Raw genomic sequence first — 25,026 nt, forward strand, 5'->3', positions numbered from 1 at the left:
AATATTGATTTTATATTTTCCCCTTATGAATTATGTTGCTATAAACATGCTTGTGCATGTCTTTTTAGTAAACATGTGCACATTTGTTTTGGATAAATATGTAGATGAATCATAAGGTACATCTATGTTCAGTTTTTTAAGATACTGTCAAGTACTTTTCCAAAGTAGTTGTCCCAACTACTCAGCCATGTATCAGTTTTCCAGTTGTTTCATGCCTTTACCAATACTAAGTATTGTGTCTCATTGGTTTTTTATTTTTTTAAGTGTCTCTTTGAATTAAACCATTTTGGTAGATCTGAGTAGTATCTATTTATGTTTTCAGTCTATGTTTCCTTTTATATTTGAGGACTAATTGGATAACTATTGTTATCTATCCAGCACTATTTATTAAAAATGTCTTCCTTTACTCACTAACCTGTAAAGTCATTTTGTCAAATCAAGTGTCCTTAAATGTTTAGGTCTGCATTGAATTTAACATATCATTCCTTTGGTCTATAGTCTTCTCTTACAGCAATACTATAGTGTCTTACTTATTGAGCTTTATAGAAATTCTTGGAATTTTCATAGTTTAGGTCCTGCAGTAAAAACTGTTTCTACTACATTTTGGCCCCTTTCACTTCTATGAATTTTTAATAAGTTACTCAACTGCCATTAAACAAAAAACTTGCTAGTTAGTTTTTAGTGAATGCTAGACATTTTGTATGAAAAAAATGAGGAAACTGTGGATGATGTTACTCCCTAGTAAAGGATTTACTTCATCTTCTGGTAATCATCATGGACATAGAAGATTTCAAGTTAATCAGGATCTGTACCTAATCAAGACAAATTTGTAGACTAAGTACATCTCAGTCAACTTCAGTTTTACCCTAGTCTGTAAATGTAGCACTCATATCAAATTGAATCCTTAGTGTAATGTTTATAGCTTATGCTTTTACATTGTCTCAGTGCTATCAGGATGCCAAAAAGTCTTCAATAATAGTTACAACTCATAATTGGAAAATCAGAGCCAACTGTGGAGCTCACATTTGTGTAGCTCCTTTCTCTCTGGAATTTTGGTTTCTAATATCCTGATTGCTTTTATAATCCTATTATGCAAGTTTTGTGGCACCACATCCATGAGATTATCCAAAGCACTGCTTTCACTTCTTCTATTAACACTACTATGCCAAGCTTCTTAGACTTTTGCCCCAAGCCAGCATTGGCAAATACTGACATAATAAAAACCAGGTGTTAAGAAATTGAGCTTGACTAGCATAAATGAAGCATCCTCTTCACATCTGGTCCTTCAAGTCCTGGCTGCCTCAGCAGATCTCATATATCTTAAAACAAGATTTTTGTTTGCTGTTGTTCATGTTTAATTTGCTTTTCTAGTTATCACTGGGATTATTTTTTGGCTATAGCTATCTAATAATAGGGGAAATGGAAAATGTCTCATTTTTAAAAGTGGAATGTGTAGTTTGCAAAATTTGTAAGAGAGTATAATAAATGGCATGTGATCTTTTTTGCAGATTCCACCAATAACATTTCAGTCCACATTTGCTGAAGTTTTTAGATGTTTCCTTTACTCTTGAATTTTTTAAAACTCCAATATATGTCTTTGATTCCCTCTCCAACCCAAGAATATGAATCCTCTAAATATGTTTTCTGTTTAGGTCAAGAATCTGAGTTTTATGTTACCAATGTTTTCACTGCTTTGTTTGTAATTTTTTACTTCTGGGGTTTTGGTTATTCTTAGATTTATATCTTCTGTGAGTTATTCATACCTGTCATCGTCTCCTACCATCTTTATCTTTTTTCTTCTCCTTGCATTTATAAAGTATAGTTCTCATTTGTTAACTATATCTCTCTGTTATATACTTTTTCTAACATGGAAATTTTATTATTTTCATGAGTTTATTTTTCTTATGGTTCACCATTTTTTAATTTTTCAGAATGCATTTAATTTTCAAAGCAGATTCTTTCTAACATGTTCTAATTTCTGCAAGAAATATGTGTCCTATAACTTCCTCTGTGTGTTTATGTCACTGATTTTTATTACACTAAATTTTCCAATATTCTAATTTTTAAGGTTTATTTTTTATTTATTATGCTTGTACAAAAAATGTATCCATATGTGTATTCTCTTTGATCCTCTTCGCCATTCATCTGAGTACTGGCAAGGTCTCTCAACATTTTAAACTGAGATAGATGCATATAATCCATAAATGATTTTCTAGCTGGCATAAAACCATTTGAGTGTATACGTGTGAGTGCTTGATGATCTGACCATGGTGAGATTAATTAATAGGTGGATAATTTGAAAGCAATCACAATCATTTAATTTTTTAAACTACTTTATTGTAGTAGGATCGACATGTAAAAAGCTGTACATGTTTAATATGTGCAATTCAGTGAATTTGAGGATAAGTATACATCTATGAAACCATCACCATCATCAAGGTCACAGACATATCTCTTATCTCCCAAATTTCCTTCTGCCCTTTACTACTACTACTACTATTATTATTACTAGTGGCTAAAACACTTAATAAAATATATACTGTCTTAGCAAATTTTAAGTATGCAACAAGTATTGCTAGCTATAGGCACTATACTATATAGTAAATCTCCAGACTTATTTATCTTGTATAACTATAACTTTATACTATTTGACCCTCACCTCCCCGATTCACCCTCTCCCCAGCCCCTGGCAACCATTCTTCTATACTTTGCTTCTATGAGTTTTACTATTTTAGGTTCTATATACAAGTGAGATCATACAGTATTTGTCATTTCGCATCTGGCTTATTTCACTTAGCATAATACCCTCCAGGTCCATCCATGTTGTTGCAAATGGCAGAATTTCCTTCTTATTTAGGCTGAATAATAGTCCATTTTGTGTGTGCATATCTTCCTTATATATTCCTTAAATATTCATCTGTCAGTGTGCATTTAGATTGTTTCCATATCTTGGCTATCATGAACAAAGCAGCGATGAACATGGAAGTTCCTCAGGGTAAGTTCCTGCCTCATCTCCTTCTATTCCTTCTTGTTTTTAACCCTGTAATTCTTTACTACAGGAATAAATTCCCCTTTCATACTCTGTAACCCTGTACCAAAGATCCTAGAATATAGAGGAAGCTTGAAGGACTTAAGACATGTTTGTAACCCTAACGGACCTGGGTTACCCCAAACAGTGGAAGTGTCTTATTTATAAATTCAACCTGTAAGATTCCTTTGGACTCAACTGTTGATTGGAAAAAAGGATAATTACTGATGATTTTATTGATTTAGTATTGAGGGTATAAAATAGTAGTAATTCAAAGAAATAATGCAATGTCCCATCTCTGGGGATAAAGTAGAAGTATTATCTGGAAACTATTAGCTTACACTGAGAGACACGAGAGGTGGGAGATGGAGAGGGAAAGGGCGAGAGAGAAGGAAAGAGAGAGGAAAGAAGGAAAAGATAGGTAGTAAGAAAGTGCAGAATAAAAAATGAAGAGAGAAAAGAAAGAAGAAAAACCAAGGACAAATTCCAAATCAAAATATACTAGTATAATCAGAAATTTAAGATTTAATTTGAGCCTTCATAAAGAATAAACAGAAAGATTTACATATATCTTTTTTTTTTTTTTGGAGAATTATAAAACTTTATTGAAAGACATTTAGAAAGCCTAAATAAATGGAGAATTACACCATGTTCATGGATTGGAAGACTCAATATTATAATTAATCTATAAATTCAATACAAATCCAATAAAAATTCCACCTTTTGTTAGTTTGATTTGGAACTTGTCAATCTAATTCTAGAAGTTGTATGGAAAAGCAGTTGGCTAAGAATATAGCCAAGACACTCCAACGAAGAAAAGTTTGGTGGTGATGTTAAAGGTGGAGGTGGTATTTGTCCTGAGATACCAAGACCTTTTTCTAAAGTTGTAGTACTCAAGATTGTATAGTATTGCCACAAGGTTAGACAAATTGACCAGTGAGTCAGAATCGAAACCATCAACAGACCCCCCCGCAAAAAAACTTGATTTATGAAAAGAGCCAGTATTTCAGATCTGTGGGGAAAGGATGAACTTTTCAGAAAAGTTGGGACAACCAAGTGGTTGAGACAACCACTTACCATATGGAAAAAATATTATTTTGAATTACTATCTCATACTTTTGCAAAAATCAGTTCAGGGAAGACTAAAGACAAATGTGAAAAGCAAAACTATAAAACTTTTACAAGGCAGTAAAGGATATCTTTCTGACTTGGAGTAGGAAATGATCCCTCCCCTCCCATGAAGCCAACTTGTATCCAGCTGTATAAGATACTTTTCAAAAATAGTTACTTCCAGCAGGACATGGGTGACAATCCGTAACATCTTACAACTTTCAAACTCCCCTCTCCAAAAAGTCAACAAAGGCTGCTGCTGCAATGAACAGGAAACGTTTTCAGAAAGGGTGAATATTTCACATGAGGCATACAAGAGCTTTTCACAGGTCACCTCTGACATGGAGGAAAGGAGCTAAAAACTCCAGGATTATTAATGAGATGATCCACAAACTACAAACAGGAATCCTGGCTCTTTTGAGCAACACCATCTTGATGTCATCACCAGAAATCCTGAGTATTGTTACCTGACGCAGCTGATTCTAGGGGTGCCAAGGCCGCATCATGACTCTTGGTTTCAGGAAGTCAAGGATGTGTTGATGGTATCAGGAAAGGAGAAGACATGAAGTTTTGCTTCCCCACACGGTAAGGCTTCTGAGCCATAGTGGCTGTCATGTGTGAATGTCGGAGAATCTCTCCTGGGAACCAAGAATAATCTTCAAATATGAGGATAGAAAATTCTGTTTTCCCCCATTTCAATCCAGCTTCTGAAACATTCTACTAGTGGTTATTTTGCCCTTTCCACAAAAGATAACAACAAAGCGTCTTGTGTGCTAACAACATAACTTAAAAAAAGAAAAATCTACGTTTTTACAAAATTTGATTGAAAAAAATAGTATTTCAAACAGTAGAGTCACTAGAAGTACAGAGCTATCAAAAAAGTACACTTCACTTGGCATCCCCGGTGCCTTCTGCTTTCTGTGACTGGACTGTGGAGGCACCTCGGTTTTTTGCAGGGTTGTTCCCATCTTTGTTGCCTTCTGCTTTCCCCTTTCTCCCTTTGGCCAGCTTCTCTCCCTTCTTTGCAGGGGCCTTTTTTGCCCTGGGCTCTGGTTTTGGAGGGGCAGGTTTAGCAGACAACCGTGCCGATCTCCTCTGTGGCTCTTCCTTCACCTTTGCTTTGTCACCTTTAGCATCTCCTTTTGCCTTTCTCTTGGGCATGGTGGCAGTAGTGCCTGGCAGATGGCTTTACCAGCCCAAGCGGTTCTTCTGTCTTCCTCACTGCTCCTAGAAAGATTTCCGAGTCTCGCGGCCGTGTGAGGGGCGCGAGGCTGCCAGCTGCGGGCCTGCCGCGCAGGTGCTCTCGGCTGGGGCAGGGCCGGCGCGGACAGTGGGCCAGCGAAGAGACGCCCGGAGCTGGGCGCTGCCGGGAACAGGAAGGCAAGGCGAGGATGCGCTTCCGGGGCTGCGGGCGTCGGGCCGCCTTGCAGAGCCGGGGACAGCCCGGTTCTCCCCCTCGCGATGCGTGTGTCCGCCTCCGGGGCCGCGGGCTCCGGACCCACCTTGAACAGCGTCGCTTCACAGCCTTGTTTCCGCCCGGTTTCGAACCGGGGACCTTTCGCGTGTGAGGCGAACGTGATAACCACTACACTACGGAAACTCGATGAAATCCGTCTGCCTCTGCCGACAGTTCTCCCTACAGAACCTACATATATCTTTATACAAATTTTATAAAGCATTTTAAAATTTGAGCTCTGTTGTCAGTGAGTACTATTTGGGAAAATATGTCATTTTCTATTTTTAAGTGTTGTATCAATCAAATAACACAAGTAAAATATATAAAAAGATTAAATTGTTTTAGTGAGCTTTAAAAAACACTATTAACACTTTTAATTTTTATTTTCCAGAATTTTAATGTAGCTCATTCTTTGTCATTTACCTTATTGTAGATTATCATGCTGAAATATTTTATGATTAAATATAATTCTTCTTGGTGTAATCAAACACAATTTCAATGTTAAATTTGTATCCAAAATTGTGTTCCAAGTCTCCATGGATAGGTTTATCTAACTTTTCAGGCATAATCACTTAAAATGTGCGTATTGGGATTAATTTGTCTACATGGAATGAGAAATAAGATTAAGTCATTAATAGTTGCAATATTTATTTACCAAAGTATTTTTGTGATTTGCTGGAATCATTAATAACCAGATAGATTTAGTACGTAAATCATATACAAAATGTAATAGGTCAGTGAAAATATTTTGATATGTATATTAGCAAATAGAAATGAATTTGCCTTAAATTAACCTAAAAATGCTATTTATTACAAATTACTGACATGAATTAGCAATGAAAAGTTTAGAAATAATATTTTTATATCTCTTGTCTAAGCATAGAGCTTAATCTTCAAATATTTGCCTATTGACACCAGTGTCTAATTATGGACCTAACATAAATTCTTTATCACATTTATTATTTTGTGTTAAGCTAGCTTTTCATGCGTAACAGTTATTTCACCCCAAACTTTTGCCCCAAATTTAATGTCTTAAAACAACAGCCACTTATTTAGTTCATGATTCTGTGGCTCATCAATTTGGCTTAGACTTAGCTGAGAAGTTTTTCTGGTGATTTGGACGAGGCTTAATTGTGCATGGGTACTCAGATGTCAATCAGCAACACAACGATCTAGAAACTCATTGCAAAACCCAAGGTCACGCAGATTTTCTCCTATGTTTTCTCTAGATATTATAGTTTTACATTCTACATTAATGTCTATGATCCATTATGAATTATTTTTTGTCTAAGTTGTGAGATAAAGGTCTAAATTAAACGTTTTGCATTTGATAGCCAATTGTTCCACCATCTCTTAGTTGAAGAGACTAAAGTTTCTTCATTGAATTGCCTTTGCAGTTTTGTGATGAATCAGGTGACTCTATGTGGGTTATCTGGGGGGGTCTCTATTTTGTTTCATTAATCTATGTATATATATTTTCATTACTTTACACTATATTATTATAGATTTGTAGTAAATATTAAAATCTTGTTCTATGAGCCTTCCAACTGTTTTTTTTTTTTCCAGAATTGTTTGTAAACCCTTTTTCTTCTGAATTAATTTTGAATTCACCTTGTTAATATCTACAAAAAGTTTACTGGGATTTCAAATTACATTGACTCTTTAGATCAGATTGGAGGTAATTAGCATCATAACAATATTGAGTCTTCCAATCCAGGAATGTAGTTTATCTTTCAATTTATTTAGCTCATTGTCAATTCTTTTCATCAGAGTTTTGTAGTTTTTTAGCAAATGGCTACTGCCGACACTTTGTTTGATTTATATCAGATATTTTGTTTTCTATTGGGGCTACTGTAATTTTTAAAATTTCAAATACCGGTATCAAATTTCAATATTAGCTCATTGCTGATATATTGTAATTGACATTTATAAGTACATATTTTATGCCACAACATTTCTAAACTCACTTATGAAATCTAGGAATTTCGGTATATTCTTTGGGATTTTCTACATAAAAATCATGTCATCTACAAATAAAGAAGGTTTTATATATTTCCAAACTTTTTCCTGCCTATTGCACTGGCCAGGACTTCCCGTATAATTTTGAAGAGGAATCGTGAGAGAGGATACCCTTGCGTTCTTCACAAACTTGTATTAGTCTGCTAGGGCTGCCATAACAAAATACCACAGTCTGGGAGGCTTAAACAACACAAATTTATTTTCTCACAGTTTTAGATGCTGGACGTCTAAGATCAAGGCAGCAACAGTTTGATTTCTCCTGAGACCTCTCTACTTGACATGCAGATAGCTGCCTTCTCTTAGCCATGTAGACATCGCCTTTTCTCTGCATATGCACAATGCTAGTGTCTCTCCCTCTTCTTTCAAGGACATTAGTCATATTGAATTAGGGCCCCCACTCTTATTATTCCATTTAACTTTACCCCTTTAAAGGTCCTATGTCCAAATACAGTTACATTGGGGGTTAGGGTTTTAACATATGAATTTTGGGTGAAAACATTTCAGTCCATAACAGTAGGGGAGCACCATTAAAAAGATATTAGCTCTAGATTTTTAGTAGATAGCCTGTGTTAGGTTAAAGCAAGGAAAACACATTCTTATTTTGATTTCCTTTCTTCAATGTTTTTATCTGTTTTTTGTGAGTAGTATGCACCCTCTAAGATAGCCCTTAATGATCCCCACCTACTGGTATTTATTGCCTCTTCCCTTGCGTAACTTGCTGGTAAAAATAGAATAGAGCAATATTGAGGGATGCCACATCTGTGATTAGGTTAGAGAAGATTATGATATCCATCATGCCAATAGACTCTCTTTATTCCTGGTGTGAAAAAGCAAACTGTCATTTTTGAGAGTCCATTTGCCAAGAAACTGAGAGTGGTCTCTGATGATTCTAATGAAAATTTCATTATGACTTTTACAAGTTTGACAATACAGTGTAATGGGAAAATAAGTAAGAATAGTTAATAAAGTCCTGTAAAGTAAGAAACATGAGAATCATGGCAACCAGATGTCAAAAAATATTAGAGGATAAATATTATGATAAATATCAATGTAATACATGATAAATTTAGCATTTTGAATCACTGATGGTGAGTTGTAATATACAGTCCTTCATATATGACAAAATATCTAAACAGTTTAAATAAGTTTAATTAGTTTTTACCTTACATACAAAAGTAACCTTCTTATAGATCAAAAACTTAAAAAAAACAGCATTAAAGAGAAGAATATTGTCTCAGGGAAATTTTTCTTGGTATGACACCAACTAATAATTGTAAGATAACAAACTCCCACTGGAGAAGAGTTTCTATTTTTTAAAAAAGTGCTACATGTCCAATTTACAAGATTATTTTCTGTACATATTTAAAAGGAAACAATATTTATAGCCAACAAATCAATAATAAAAAGAAGAATAGTATATGTGCAAAGAATATAAGAAGCCAATTTACTGCAGAAAAGAAAAAAATGGCAAATAAACATGCGTAAAAAAGTGAAATGTGATGCAAACTAGGGACATTAAAATGAAAGCATTCATTTTATGCTAATGCTTAACTATCATTTTAGAAAATATTTTTTAAATATATTGTTAAACACCAATAATAAGAGAAAAATACACTCTAACGACTTGATGAAGTTCATAATTGCTAACATATGCCTGAAGGAGAATTTGGCAGTAGATATTTGTGAAATTATTTGTGAAATTCACATAAATTTTAACAAAGCAATTTCACTATTAAAATGTAAATACCATGTATAAGTACTTCTCTATGTTCACAGAAATATATAGATGGTATTCTGAATGAATAATTAATATGGCATAATTTATAAGTTATAACAGTCTAACTGATTTAATTAGTTATATATCTGCACATATTGGAATACCATGCAGCTTAGAGTATTAGTGGGAAAATCACATGCCCACACATGCACATGTGTATATGCACTTAATAGGAAACATATAATAAACATAATTGAGTGCTTATTTTGAGAGCAGTGCTTTTCCTGGGGAATTTCACTTTATATTATACATTTTTATAATTTTTGAATTTTTAAATTTTCTAAATTTTATTTTGTGGTAATTGTGTTTTACATTTCATATTAGTGAGAATATGGACAGCACTCATGATGCGACACTTAGTGACGATAGACTTATGATCATTTTATTGCTACCAGAGGTTAATAAATAATGATGTAAATTTTGTATATGTATAAAAACAATACATTTGGTCATACACATTCCCCTAATCCCATAAATCACTGAAGCGGTTACTTCCTATATATGTGCCTACTTCTGAATATAGGAATTTATCATTATTCCTTTCATATATAAATATCCCTTTCTTTCCTCCTTCTATTCAATTACTTTGGGCTCAGTTGAATTCCCCGCATCTGTACACAAATATACCTCCTTTTATCCCCACAGCTTTTATCTCAGATTAGCAGATGTTCCTTGGGAAGCCATTACTCATACGTTGGCTCAATCGCCTATAGTGCCAGGGCCCCTGTTATACAATCAATGCCTACCTAATATTTGCTTGAAACAATATTTATTTTCTAGTGACTTAATCAGTGTTTTCTTAGAAGTCCTACTGATGACTATCTGACCAATGCATTTGAAATGCAGTATATTTGGTCAATGCCCAAGAATTATTGGTGAAAAGTGATCAAATTTCAGGATTAGAAATTTAGATAAAGAATTAAAGTTATATCTGTATTTTAACAATTACTAATTAATAAGTAAACCAGGAAAATAAAGTCAGATTTTGTCAGAACAATTCACTAGAATGTGAACAGGTATACAAAAGTATTAGAGTAAAAATTATTTGTGGAAGAGGGCAAAAAGAAACTTACATGGTGATTTCCATCTTTGAACTTTTCCCTTGAGACCCCTCATCAACTAGGATAAAGAGATACTATTAATCAAGTTTTTCGAGCCTATGCCTTCAGGTTTGTGTAGGTTTAATTTCTAGGTCTTTCATTTATTTATGAAATTCCTTCCTTTCCTTTCCCAAGCCTCTTCTCTCTTACATCTATCTTCCATGTCATCTTGTGCTATTATAAATGAAGAAAAGGATACTCAAACAGTTATGTGCATTATTCAAGGTCATAGAGTTTAATATGTGCCAAAAATAAAATGTAAATTCAAGCGTGACTAACTATAAAAGCAGCAATCTACCTTATGTTTCAGGAAGCCTGATTATGGTTAAAACTCACCTACTTATTAGATAAATAATAAGGCTATCGTTTTTTATGACGTATGCTGACTTCATGAAAAATTTTCATATTTACTGTTTGGTTGAAATACTCAGAATATAGCAGTGGCTACGTAGAACCAAAAATGCATATATTTAATATGTTTTTAATTATAATTTTTTAGGGAATATAATGTCACATTTCATTTAACATATTAAAACCACTGATGTTAAATTCCTTGTACAGGAATCTAAAAAAGTTACAGTACCTGGAATATCAATGATACTTTCTAGTAACACTGTGCAAATCATTACATTTATCCATTAAGTAATTTTAAAGTGGTTTTCCTTTTATTCCTATAAAACCCATTTACAAATCCATTTTATAAAAAACTGTTTTATAACTATTACGTCATTTTACCCATATAACAGATTTAAAGGGTAGTAAATGAGCCATTATTTTCAAACAAGGAAATTAAGGTTCAGAGCTCTTAAGTTTCCATTTTTAATATCTGTTTTGGCACTAAAATACCAATCATTAGATGCCCTTTCAGCTTTCTTACCATCTATATTCTTCTTCTGAATCCCTGCTGCAGCTGATAGCAATCAGAACTTAAAAGTCTACCCAAGAAAAAGGAAAAAGACATGTAAAACCTTTACCTCTCAAAAATTACGATTCAATACACTATTTCATAGTTTCACTGGTTCACAATTCCCTTTTAACCTTTAAAATGATCCATTGTACAATGAACTCATTGTACAAACTATGGCCTTTTTTTTTCTTTCTAATTTCATTTTTCTGATGATATACATGGTTGCTTTATTTTTATGCCATTAAAAATAAATAAATAAAAGATACCATAGCTGTATGAAGGGCTGAGAAGTTGAAAGCAGAGGAAGACTGCATTATATCTTCAGTTATATGAATGCATTTCCTCAGAGTGTTTTTTGTTTTCAGTCAAGCAGGAAAGATCTCTTTTCCACTCTACTAGTATTTTTTACCATTAGATTTCTGTGAGGCATGAGTCATTACCCTAATATCCATTTCTCTAAAAATCAAATGCATAAGCAAACCTCAAAGGAAGATGTATTCTTATAAAACTAAAAATAATAATAATAATACAAAAATAAAACATTTCTCGGATGTTTAAAATACCGGAAGGAAACTGATATACCTGTCTAGTTAACTCAATTCTATTCCACATCTTTAGTTAGCATTTTCAAACTGTTGCTAAGTTTATGTTTTGCACCTGGATGTAAATCACACTGTTTTTCACCTGAACAGCTTCTTTTGGATGGCTTCCCAGATTGGAGCCATTTATACACAAAATTGCCTTTTTGGCAGGAGAAGTTCTAAATGAAGCAAATAGTCTTGATTGGTCAGTACATAACCCACAAATGTACAGTTAGGAAAGGAAGAGTTGGTACTGTAATTGTCCAAAAGCAGTGCTTGGCACTTGCAAAATGAAGTATTTTTATTGGATTCCTCTATACTAAGGAGGAGACAAGATTGTAGTTTTCATTTGGTAAATGCAATAAGTCCAACCCTTGTAATTTTCCATTCACTTTGAGATTTTTGTTGCCAGAGTGCTGTGAGAGTGATGCTACAAATTGATTTGTAGTCCTGCAGCTGAACCTCACAGGGCTTTAGGAGCAAAACAAGTGCTTACTGCCTCTACTTTGAATTTATATATTTTTGAATAAGGTGAAGCTTCTGTTTATCCAGGATAAGTGAAAAAGACTGTGCAAATGATTAGGCTACCAGTGAAGAGTATTCACATATATTACACATTGTAGTCTTCAAATTGCATGCATTCAAATCTTTGCTCAAAAGGTAGTCATGTGCTCAAGAGCAGCTTATGTGATCTCAACAGAATTCAGGTTCTTCATCCTTTATAACAAGCAAATATACAGAACATGCCTAATAGGGTGTGTATGAGGGGCAAATGAGGCAATAAATAGAAAGGATTAATAAATTGTCAAAAATATTTGTTTCTGTTGGTGATCATAGTAGTATTTTCACGTTCAGATTAGAATTTTTTATATTCACATAAATCTTTTGAAGTTAATACTATAAACATTGTATAGGTTTTATATTATTTTATAGATAAAGAAACTAGAATTCAGGAACATGTAGTAACCCCTTACTTGCCAAGTAGCGGAAGCAGACCCAAAATTGCAAGTACCCTTTTCTCTTATATGTGATTTAGTATAAGGATAAACATTCGAAATTTCAGTCCTTGCTTATTCTTTTTTCAAAAGGCATTCTTTTAGGATCTTGCCATACCTCAGTTTTATCACTGTATCGGTTATCATGCTTCAGTCTTATAGTAGGACTAAACTTTTTATGCACCTGGTATTTAGTACTGTATGTTGTACAAGTTTTATGCTATATATTAGAATACATAATGAATAAAATATATGATGTTATTTATTCATTTTTTCCATAAAGTGAAAAATTCATTTCAATAACTAACAAATTTGATGTATTTATTTGAACTTATTAGAGTAATAGATAAAGATGAGAAATACTGGACAAATTTAAACTTACTGGAACATTGGTAGTATTTCATACTGTAAAGAAAGGAGCCTCTCATACGATAAAACATAAATAATAAGAATAAATAATAACAATGGTAATAAAATTGTCTTTTCTCTACAAGCATATTTGTTACTTTTTATCATTAGAAGCATGTTAATAAGCAGCCTGAAAAGGGAAACATATTATCAGTGAAAAACTTATTTGAATCTATTTGAAAAGAAAATTTCTAGATACTACTTTTCCCACTGAAAATTTTGTTTGCTAAAAATGAGCTCCTTTTCAACATTTTCCTGAATTAAATATGTTTCATTAATGACCAAACTTAATTTAATCTACTTATTCACTTATTCAACACATATTCAAATATATGCTCTATGTATGAAACAATGAACACAACACTGGCCAAAAGGAGCTTACAGTTTACCTGAGGAGACAACTATTGTGGTGGTTAATTTTATGTGTTAATTTGACTAAGATAAGGGATGCCCAAGTAGCTGGTAAAAAATTATTTCTGGGTGTGTTAGTGTGAGTGTTTCCAGGAGAAATTAGCATTTGAATCAGTAGACTGAGTTAATGCCAGTGGGCATCATCCAGTCCTTTGAGAGACAAACAATGCAGAAGAAGAGCAAATTCTCCAGCATTTCTTGTTTGTAGATTTTTTGATGATGGCCATTCTGACTGGTGTGAGGTGATACCTCACTGTAGTTTTGATTTGCATTTCTCTAATGATTAGTGATGTTGAGCATCCTTTCATGTGTTTGTTGGCAATCTGTATATCTGCTTTGGAGAAATGTCTGTTTAGGTCTTCTGCCCAGTTTTGAATTGGGTTGTTTGTTTTTTTGATATTGAGCTGCATGAGCGGCTTGTAAATTTTAGAGATTAATCCTTTGTCAGTTGCTTCATTTGCAAATATTTTCTCCCATTCTGAGGGTTGTCTTTTCGTCTTGTTTATGGTTTCCTTTGCTGTGCAAAAGCCTTTAAGTTTCATTAGGTTCCATTTTTTTATGTCCATTTCTCTAGGAGGTGGGTCAAAGAGGATCTTGCTGTGATTTATGTCATAGAGTGTTCTGCCTATGTTTTCCTATAAGAGTTTTATAGTGTCTGGCCTTACATTTAGGTCTTTAATCCATTCTGAGTTTATTTTTGTGTATGGTGTTAGGGAGTGTTCTAATTTCATTCTTTTACACGTAGCAGTCCAGTTTTCCCAGCACCACTTATTGAAGAGGCTGTCTTCTCTCCACTGTATATTCTTGCCTCCTTTATCAAAGAAAGGTGACCATATGTGCGTGGGTTTATCTCTGGGCTTTCTATCCTGTTCCACTGATCTATATTTCTGTTTTTGTGCCAGTACCATATTGTCTTGATTTCTGTAGCTTTGTAGTATAGTCTGAAGTCAGGGAGCCTGATTCCTCCAGCTCCCTTATTCTTTCTCAAGATTGCTGTGGCTATTCAGGGTCTTTTGTGTTTCCATACAAATTGTGAAATTTTTTGTTCTAGTTCTGTGAAAAATGCCAGTGGTAATTTGATAGGGATTGCATTGAATCTGTAGATTGCTTTGGGTAGTACAGTTATTTTCACAATGTTGATTCTTCCAATCCAAGAAAATAGTGTATCTCTCCATCTGTTTGGATCATCTTTAATTTCTTTCATCAGTGTCTTATAGTTTTCTTCATACAAGTCTTTTGTCTCCTTAGGTAGGTCTATTCCTACATATTTTATTCTTTTTGTTGCAGTGGTAAATGGGAGTGTTTCCTTAATTTCTCTTTCAGATTTTTCATCATTAGTGTATAGGAATGCAAGAGATTTCTGTGCATTAATTTTGTATCCTGCTACTTTACCAAATCGTTGATTAGCTCTAGTAGTTTTCTGGTAACATCTTTAGGATTCTCTATGTATAGTATCATGTCATCTGTGAAGGAGAGGGTGTGGAGAAAAGGGAACCCTCTTGCACTGTTGGTGGGAATGTAAATTGATACAGCCACTATGGAGAAGAGTATGGAGGTTCCTTAAAAAACTAAAAATAGAACTACCATATGACTCAGCAATCTCACTACTGGGCATATACCCTGAGAAAACCATAATTCAAAAAGTGTCATGTGCCACAATATTCTTTGCAGCTCTATTTACAATAGCCAGAACATGGAAGCAACCTAAGCATCCATCGACAGATGAATGGATAAAGAAGATGTGGCACATATATAAAATGGAATATTACTCAACCATAAAAAGAAATGAAATTGAGTTATTTGTAGTGAGGTGTATGAACCTAGAGTCTGTCATACCGAGTGAAGTAAGTCAGAAAGAGAAAAACAAATACCGTATGCTAATATATATATGGAATCAAAAAAAAAAAAATTGGCTATGAAGAACCTAGGGACAGGACAAGAATAAAGATGCAGACGTGCAGAATGGACTTGAGGACACGGGTAGGGGGAAGGGTAAGCTGGGATGAAGTGAGAGAGTGGCATGGACTTATATATATTACCAAATATAAAATAGGTAGCTAGTGGGAAGCAGCTGCATAGCACAGGGAGATCAGCTAGGTGCTTTGTGACCATCTAGAGGGGTGGGATAGGGAGGGTGGGAGGGAGAGGCAAGACGTAGGAAATATGGGGATATATGTATATGTATAGCTGATTCACTTTGTTATAAAGCAGAAACTAACACACCATTGTAAAGCAATTATACTCCAATAAAGATGTTTAGAAAAAAAGAGCAAATTATCTGATTAAGTTTAGCATTTAATGAAAAATACGAATCTATACATTCAAGAGGCTCAACAGACTCTAAGTACAATAAATTCAAAGACATCCTTTACTAGTCACATCATACTCAAACGGTTGACAGACATTCTTGAAAACACCAAGAGAAAAATGACTCTTCAGGTTCAAAAGTACAGAATAAGATTAATAGTAGATCTCAGAAACAATGAACTATTAAAATTCTTATACTTTTTGTGATCTAGTCTAGTGCTCTACACTTATGTCAACATATATATATGTTGAGGATATGTTATTAGGTCATGGTACAGACTGTAATACATTGTTGTTTAAGAAATATTAGTCGTGATTTTTTTATGATAGCCTTGCTTTAAAATCCATTTGCTTGGTGTTAATATGGCTAAACTATCCTTCTCTGTTGAATTTTTACATGCTATATCATTTTCATATTCTCTTTTCACCTCATGTCTTATTTATGTATTTATTTATTTATTTTTTAGTGTGTTTCCTATAAGCAGCGTTGAATTGGGCCTTTTATTTTATCCAGTTTTTTAATCTTTGTCTATTAAGCATACTCTTCATTTATTTTGAAGTAATTATCATTATAATTAGGTTAAAGTCCAACAGTTTACTGTTGGTTTCCTTCTTGCTGAATCAATAATTTGCTAATTTAATCCATCTGTCCTGGCGTTTTTGCATTAATCAACAATTTTTATTTCTTCTTCTCCCATTTTATTATCATTTAAGAAAGAGAAATTGAAAACATATCCTCTCAGATGATAAAATTCATAGAGAGATAAAATGTCATATGATGCACCAGTGGACTGCAGAGTACATCATCCAAAGTAGAATTAGATTTTCTCTATGGCTAAAAGTATACAGTGTCACTTTCTATAAGTTTAATAATTAGTTATTAGATACAATCTGTGTTTCCGTATTTTACTTGAATTGCATTATCTCTGTATATGGCAGCCAAATAAGTGATTAAGTAGATCAAATAATGAAGATACATATATTTAAAATTTTGACTCATAAGAAAGCCATTTAAATGTTAAGTACATAATGAGTGCACAAAGATTTTGGCATTTGGCACTTTAAATGTTAAAACTGAGCTCTAGAATTAAGTTCTAATTCTAAATATAGCACTGCATTTTTAGCATTGATATATAGTTTATAAACGTTCTAGTTAAATCCATAACTTTCATAGCAAAATTTGAGATCTTTGAGGGAAAATTTTTTCTTCCCAGGATACATGTAAGCAAACCTGGGCCTAAATTTCAAGTTGTGTATTGGCCTAATGCCAGTCCAATAACATTTTTCTAGTGGCATAACTCATTTATTGCTTTAAAAGCATTTTAGTTTTTAGCACATGAAATCTCTGACCCATGACAAAGTTGCATTTTTTTTTCAGTTTCTTCAGAGTCTTCCATGAAGTTCTGGGAATAGCTTTCTGGAAAAGCAAAACTTTAAAAATTTAGTTTCATGATTCTTTATATGAGAAAATTAAAGTATATCATTTTTGTCTCTTACTTTTAACTTTATACAAAAATTAGAATACATACTATTTTTAAAAGTACAATAACCTGTTCCTCAGTTATTAATTATTAATATAGAACTTAAAGTATAAATTCAGATTATTTCCTAGAAGGTGTAGGAAACAAATTATATCACATCTCTAATAAAAACAAGAGATTATAAGTTTTCTTTCATTTTTGAAATTTACATTTAAATAGGTAAAATTGAAAAGTACATTTGAGATTCTAGTGCATACAATTCCATATAAAAATGTCAAAATATTTGTTTTGTGATGAATAGAAAACTAACTAAAATCAATTCACACAGTAGAAACTGGGCAAGAAAATTCATTGTGATTCCCATTGCTTTGATGATTATTACACTTCGACCAGTCAGTATCAGTTAATGGTGCTAGTATGTCATCCTTAACTCTAGACTTCTCCATTCACAGTCATTGGACTTTTTTATAATTAAATATTGTGCTACCATTTATGCCCTTTGATTACATTCTACTTTCATGTTTAGGGAAAAAAATACGTAACATCAGCAAACAATTCCCTAGATGATTGTTTCTAAGTTAAAATATCTTAATTATATTAATGAAAAATTTTAACGTGGATTTAAAAATTTACATGAAATTACTATATACAGGCAAGAACATTCTTCCAAAATTTAGAAAAAAAATTGATTATTAGCTGTTGAATGGAACAAATGTCAAGTCTTCAAGGGCAAAAATTAAAAATGTCATTGTGAATGTCTTTATTACTTAAATCTGTCTAAAAATAAAATTAGAATTCTGGGCAATAATAAAATGTCCATATGCAAATTATTTTATTTATTTTGGTTTTCTTCTCTATTAATGAATCTTACTGATTTATTCCTTATCTTTAATTATACCTGTCTTTTCTCTCCACTAATGACATCAAGCTAAATTTATGGTCTCCCTTTTTCAAATTAATGAAGTATAGATCTGAGCTTAATGCAGTTACTGAGTTTGTTTTGTTTCTACATGCCTCCCAATTGCAAACTGTTTTATATGGATATAGGCATAAATACAGATGAAAATGGAGACATAGATGATGATGTAGAGTTCAATAGAGATGTATGTATAGGTAGAGATGGATGTATAGGTAGAGACTTATATGAAGTAGAAAAAGAAAATGCAAATGGAATTTGTTGAGTATTTATGTAGAGTTTCCATGCACTTTGCTAATAACTTTGTATACTTTTCTTCACTTAATTTTCAAAATATTTCTGAATTGTGGATATTATTATTTTTATTTCTCCTAAGTGGTCTCTGAGACTCTCTGAGGGTTTAAAATGCCTAGGTTGTTTAGCTAGAAAGTGTTGGATCCAGGATTCAAACACAATCCTGTTTTCATCATAGTTCTAAAACCAAAAGGAAGTGTAAATTTATCTAGCCCTGAACCACTGAAAAAGTATCACAAAGCTCTCAGAATAAAAGTATATAGAATATGCTCCACTGTTAGCATCCTTAGACACTTATTGAATGGATATTGCTTTATTTTAAAGACAATCTAAAAAGCTTTCTTATATGATTTTCACACCTCAGAATATCAGAAGCAGCCAATTAGGATAAGAAACCTGTTAATTAGATCCAAATACACTGGCAGCAGGAGTTACTACTGATAACCTAGCAGTGCGGGGATTTAGGAAAACTTTTGTAAGAATTCATATTCACTTGTATAATATGACTCATCGTGCGAGGATTAGATTATACTGAGTATACTTTGCATATAAATTAAGTAGGTAATATGTATTAGGCTCATTAGAAATAAAGCTTGTATTAAGAAAATGAACATGGAGATACATGAAGGGGTAAGATTCAATTAAGTAGGGAATTGTAACTTATGAAGAAACTATCTCTTTCACTAATGGTATCAAGCATACGTGGAATTATTTTGTGTGTGTGTTGTACACAGAACAGAGGATTAAACATTAAGACCTGAAAAATATGAATTTTTGTATTCCTGAAATATACACATGTATATATACATAATATGTACATATATATGTTAAACCTCAGAATGTGACATATCAAGAATCAAGGGGTAAATATCTTCATCTTCTGGTATTTGAAGAGTTTTATGAGAAAGTCATATATACTCATATAACTTGTAGCTTCAGAAGCAAAATTTGGGCTAAGAAGTAGAATTTTAGGACCATTACAAGGAGATGTTTTCTAAAATCAAGCTATACCCCAAAATGGAATAAGGTGTCTCACAAATGAATAAACCCTCAAAAGTAGAAGAATTCAAATAGATTAAGTAAACTATATTCAGTGACATTATACAGAAGTTTTATATGCCATTAATAAGATTAGATTAGGTGATCTCTAAAAGCATATGTAAAGATTTGGATGATCTCTAAAAAAGATTCTAATTATTTTTGCCTGTAATATTTTATAATTTCTGTTCTTTGTCATTATTGAGAAAAGTAAACCTTTTATTTTTACTCTAATAACATTTGCTTTATTGCATTTCAGTAGTCTTTAGGAGTCAAATAATGTTGCATTGTCTACGTGAGCCTATACACGGGGTGTGTGTGTGTGTGTTTTTGTGTGTGTGCGCTCGCAGTTTCTTGCCGAAATCATTCACGATATTGTAAAGGCGTTCCACCAAGGAATGAAAAACTTTTAAACTCTACTCCCTTGATTTTATCAGCCTGGGGAGAAAGCAGACTAGTGTCCAAGAACCAACTTCAAAGATTCTGCTAGACCATGAAAGTGGGGGTTTTTGTTTGTTTGTTTATTAAAGTATAGCTGGTTTACAATGTTGTGTTAGTTTCAGGTGTACAGAAAAGTAATTCTATATATATATGTATATATATATATATATATGTATGTATGTATGTATACACACACACACACACACACACAGATACACATTCTTTTTCAGATTCTTTTCCCTTATAGATTACTACAAGATATTGACTATAGTTCCCTATTCTATACAGTAGGTCCTTGTTGGTTATCTATTTTGTATTTAGTAGTGTGTATATGTTAATCTAAACCTCCCAATTTATCCCTCCCCTGCCCTTTTCTCCCCTGGTAACCACAAGTCTGTTTCCTCTGTCTGTGCGTTTATTTCTGTTTTATAAATAAGATCATTTGTGTCATTTTCTTAGATCCCACATACAAGTGATATCATGAGATTTGTCTTGCTCTGTCTGGCTTACTTCACTTCCTATGATAATCTCTAGATCCATCCATGTTGCTGCAAATGGCATTATTTCATTCTTTTTTATGGCTGGGTAATATTCTACTGTATATTTATATAGATATACCACATCTTCTTTATCCATTCATCTGTGGATGGACATTTAGGTTGCTTCCATGATTTGGCTATTGTAAACAGTGATGCAATGAACACTGGGGTGCATGTATCATTTCAAATTAGTTTTCTCTAGATATATGTCCAGAATGGGATTGCTGGATCACATGGTAACTCTATTTTTAGTTTTTTAAGGAACCTGCATACTGTTCTCCATAGTGGCTATACCAATTTATATTTCCACCAACAGTGTAGGAGGGTTCCTTTTTTGCCACACTCTCTCCAGCATTTATTATTTGTAGAGTTTTTGCTTATGGCCATTTTGCCTGGTGTGAGGTGATAACTCATTTCAGTTTTGATTTGCATTTCTCTAGTAATTAGCAATGTTGAACATTTTTTCATGTGCTTATTAGCCATCTGTATGTCTTCTTTGGAGAAATGTCTATTTCGATCTTCTGCCCGTTTTTTGATTGGGTTGTTTTTTCTTTGGTATTGAGATTTATGAGCTAGTTGTATATTTTGGAAACTAATCCCTTGTTAGTCATATCATTTGCAAATATTTTTTCCCATTCTGTACTTTGTCTTTTTGTTTTGTTTATCGTTTCCTTTGCTGTGCAAAAGCTTTTAAGTTGAATTAGGTCCCATTTGTTTATTTTTTGTTTTTATTTCCATTACTCTAGGAGACAGATCCAAAAAAAATATTACTGTGAGTTATGTCAAAGAGTGTTCTGGAGTTTTATACTATCCAGTCTTACATTTAGATCTTTAATCCATTTTGATTTTATTTTTTATATGGTGTTAGTGAATGTTCTAATTTCATTCTTTTACACAGAGCTGTCCAGTTTTCCCAGCACCACTTATTGAAGAGACTGTCTTTTCTACCTTGTATATTCTTGCCCCCTTTGTTGTACATTAATTGACCATAAGTGAGTGGGTTTATTTCTGGGCTTTCTCTCCTATTCCATTGATCTATATGTCTCTTTTTGTGCCAGTACCATACTGTTTTGTTTACTGCAGCTCTGTAGTATAGTCTGAAGTCAGGGAGCCTGATTCCTCCAGCTCCCTTATTCTTTCTCAAGATTGCTTTGGCTATTTGGGGCCTCTTGTGTTTTCATACAATTTTTAAGATTTTTTGTTGTTGTTCTAGTTCTGTGAAGTCATGAACATTTGTAAAGGGAGAAAGAGGAAGTTAATCACAGTTAATTATTTGGGGAAGGGATCAGAGTCTTCGTTATCTTTCACTGTGTGCAAACTTACTTCTGATTAGTTGGTGGTAAGATAACAGGGTGGTGCTCCAGAGATCTTGTGCTCAGCCTGGAGGTTTTTATCCTCCACTTGGGTTGTGGCCTTAGTTCCGGCAGAAGAACTCAAAGATATTGTTATGTATATCCCTTATGGATGAACCAGGACCCTGCTTTATTGTTCTGCACTATTGTTTCTTAATAGCTCCTCCTTTGTTTCTGCATTCACTCACTTTTCTGGTTAGCAACTGTTTGAATCTGCCCTTTGGTACTTGGGGAGGTCTAGGAGGCTGAAGTCTCTTTCCTACAAAAAAGAAACAGGGAGCATAGAAAGGATGTGTACCCAGGAGGGCCCCGTGGTGTCCTACTTGGTTTTGGTCTCAGTTTCCATTGTTTTTACTTCATATTATTCCAAGGCTTGATAATTTCTTGAATGACAGTATTAAGTCCAGTCATTATTCTTTGGAAAATATGATGAACATTCCATTGTCCTATGGTACAGAAATCTATTGTGAATTTACCTGATATCAATCAGTCCTGCTTTTTTCTAGGCATATTTGAGAGGATCCTGTGCAGAGGGAACATGGGGTTTCTACTTGACTAGAATATATTGATATTTTAAATAGAGGTCAGTATTTTTAGTCTTCAGAATGGGTCATCTGTACAAAACCAGTTAGGCAACACTCTTCCTGCCAACACCCAATACTATCAACATCAAGGTCCATTTGGGTCCTTGTGTGGTCTGAAGAGAAAACAATTCATTTTCATGGAATTCTTAGAGACACTTCAGAACTATGCTTTGGACTCTATCAATTATTTGTACCAGGTCCAATCTGAGGCTCTTCTGAATATCCTTACCCTCAATCCTTCTTATCCAGGAAGATATTCATGTATTATGGGAAGCAGAGGCTGTAGTGTAAATGAAGGTATTTAGTTAAGTTTCTCATAGCTATGCTTTTGCCCCTGTCTTCCAATTAAAGTGAGTGATTCCAAGAAAGGAAAGGTGATTGCCAACTTGCAAAGGAGAAAGGAGAGATCTACAGATTCAGCATCAGGTAAAATGTAGATAATATTTCTAGAGGCTAACAAGCTGTAATAAATCACATACATGTAAATATACAATATGCAGGCCTCAGGGAGTATCTGCAATAATAGGTAAAATAATCCCCCTCTACTCTATCTTTTTCCCCTTAGGAATTCATATCTGGAAAGTGATCTTTCCTAAAACTGAAAGTGGTTACCTTACAAGGAGGCTCCAAGAAAATCATCATGTCATAAAACTTTTTTGAGGTATATTCCCAGAAAGGTTAGCACAGTACAAGCTCAGAGATATATATAGAAAAAAGAATTAGTCTTATTTCTATTCACTGCCTTGTATTGCCTAGGAATACTGATTACATTTGAAGTATAAAAAAGTCATCATGTAACATAACATGAACTGTGCTAAGGAAATGCACAGATTTGAATTTTTCATATGGACTTTTAAAATCATTTTTTGATTTAATACATTTCAGGTTTTGATCCAGGAATAATCTAATCCATTCACATGTGGAGTTTGGCAATATTTAATATGTAAGCACCTGGAAAATTATGTTTTCAAAAAAATTAATTTCTAGGCCCTCTAAATGAAAAGTTCCTTTGAAGCAGAAAATAGGAAAAGATTGTGAGTGAGCGTGTGTGTATGTGTGCATGCGCCCGTGTGTGTTTAGAGAGGATAGAAATTAATATATGGAATCACGTGGAGACTACTTTATTCTCTAGGCAGCTAGTACAAGAAGTTCTTGAAATAGAGACTCGCCATTATTGAGAAAATATTTTAAGCACTCTGAACTCTAGAACTTGAGTTAGCTCAAAGGAAGAAAGAAGCAACTTTGAGTAACAAAGGAAAGAAAAATGTCAAGTTTTTGGAGGGTGAGCAGGAATTTTGCTGTGGAGCTCAAGTCAGAAGGTAATTAAGATATCTAATGCTTAACATAATTTTAAAATCATTATCTGGGAGCATGTGATTAAAACCTATTTTGTTGAATTCCAGCATTCTTCAAAATCATATCGTAAACTTGACATTGCTCACTAATATTGTCATGTATTGTTCCTTCCATATAAACTACAGAAGATTCAGAATTCTACACATGGATGGATCTTGCATAAAGAGGGAGCATATTTGACCAATGAAAACAGGACTTGAGAAGATCGGTCATTTAGTTTTTACATACAGATTTATAAAATTGTCTCCAGTTAATGTCTGATTCTGGTACTGCTTAAGCTATGGTATAATTATTGTGTGCTACTTTGTGCTACATATGCCCAAACTAACTGCCCTCTTTATAAAATTCTGAAGTGTAGTCTGTCTTGTAACCTTTCCACCTAAAGGTGGGTGCTGTTCGTTCAAATACAATTAGTGGTTTCTCTTCCTGTCCAATTCTCTTTACTATACACAGGATTCTAGCAACACCTTTAAGTGATGAAAATAAATTTTTATTTCAAGTCCCTTAACCCAAAGTATGGAGATTAAATTTATTACATGTCTCAATTTAATTATTGTATTATGAAGAAAGCTATTAACAAGAAAACAAATGTCAACTTATATTTAAAATAACTATTACACATGATATTGTTTATTGTACATGGTGACTACAGTGCTAATTCATAAAATTTGCTTTAAGTTGGCAGGATAAAATGCCAGCTGAAAAAAATAGTGTAGTTGTCATAATGTGAATGTTAAAAAAAAAAAGTGCTCATAATGGTCTATAACAGAAGATCTAATTGTAGCTCATAATTATTTAGGATAACCTCCTTCTTTAAAAATTAGGAATGTCAAATCATACTCAGAGTACCATATTTAAGTGAAACTTAGAGATTTATAAACACTGTTATAGCTTATATACTTATATCCTTCCCATTTTCAGTTTTA

At 33.4% G+C, this 25,026-nt stretch overlaps 1 protein-coding gene and 1 non-coding gene across 2 annotated transcripts; both read right to left on the reverse strand.

Moving 5' to 3' along the window:
• Window positions 1-4,387: 4,387 nt before the first annotated feature.
• Window positions 4,388-5,500, reverse strand: LOC137755968 (high mobility group nucleosome-binding domain-containing protein 4-like). The gene has a single exon (XM_068532127.1). It carries the CDS (start codon window positions 5,297-5,299, stop codon window positions 5,027-5,029), a length of 273 nt encoding a protein of 90 aa, XP_068388228.1. The 5' UTR covers window positions 5,300-5,500; the 3' UTR covers window positions 4,388-5,026.
• Window positions 5,501-5,665: 165 nt separating this feature from the next.
• Window positions 5,666-5,738, reverse strand: TRNAV-CAC (transfer RNA valine (anticodon CAC)). The gene has a single exon. It is a non-coding gene; the product is annotated as a tRNA-Val (tRNA).
• Between the last annotated feature and the right edge of the window lie 19,288 nt (window positions 5,739-25,026).

Source organism: Eschrichtius robustus, chromosome 2 (assembly GCF_028021215.1).
Source record: "Eschrichtius robustus isolate mEscRob2 chromosome 2, mEscRob2.pri, whole genome shotgun sequence".
NCBI classification, from domain to species: Eukaryota; Metazoa; Chordata; class Mammalia; order Artiodactyla; family Eschrichtiidae; genus Eschrichtius; species Eschrichtius robustus.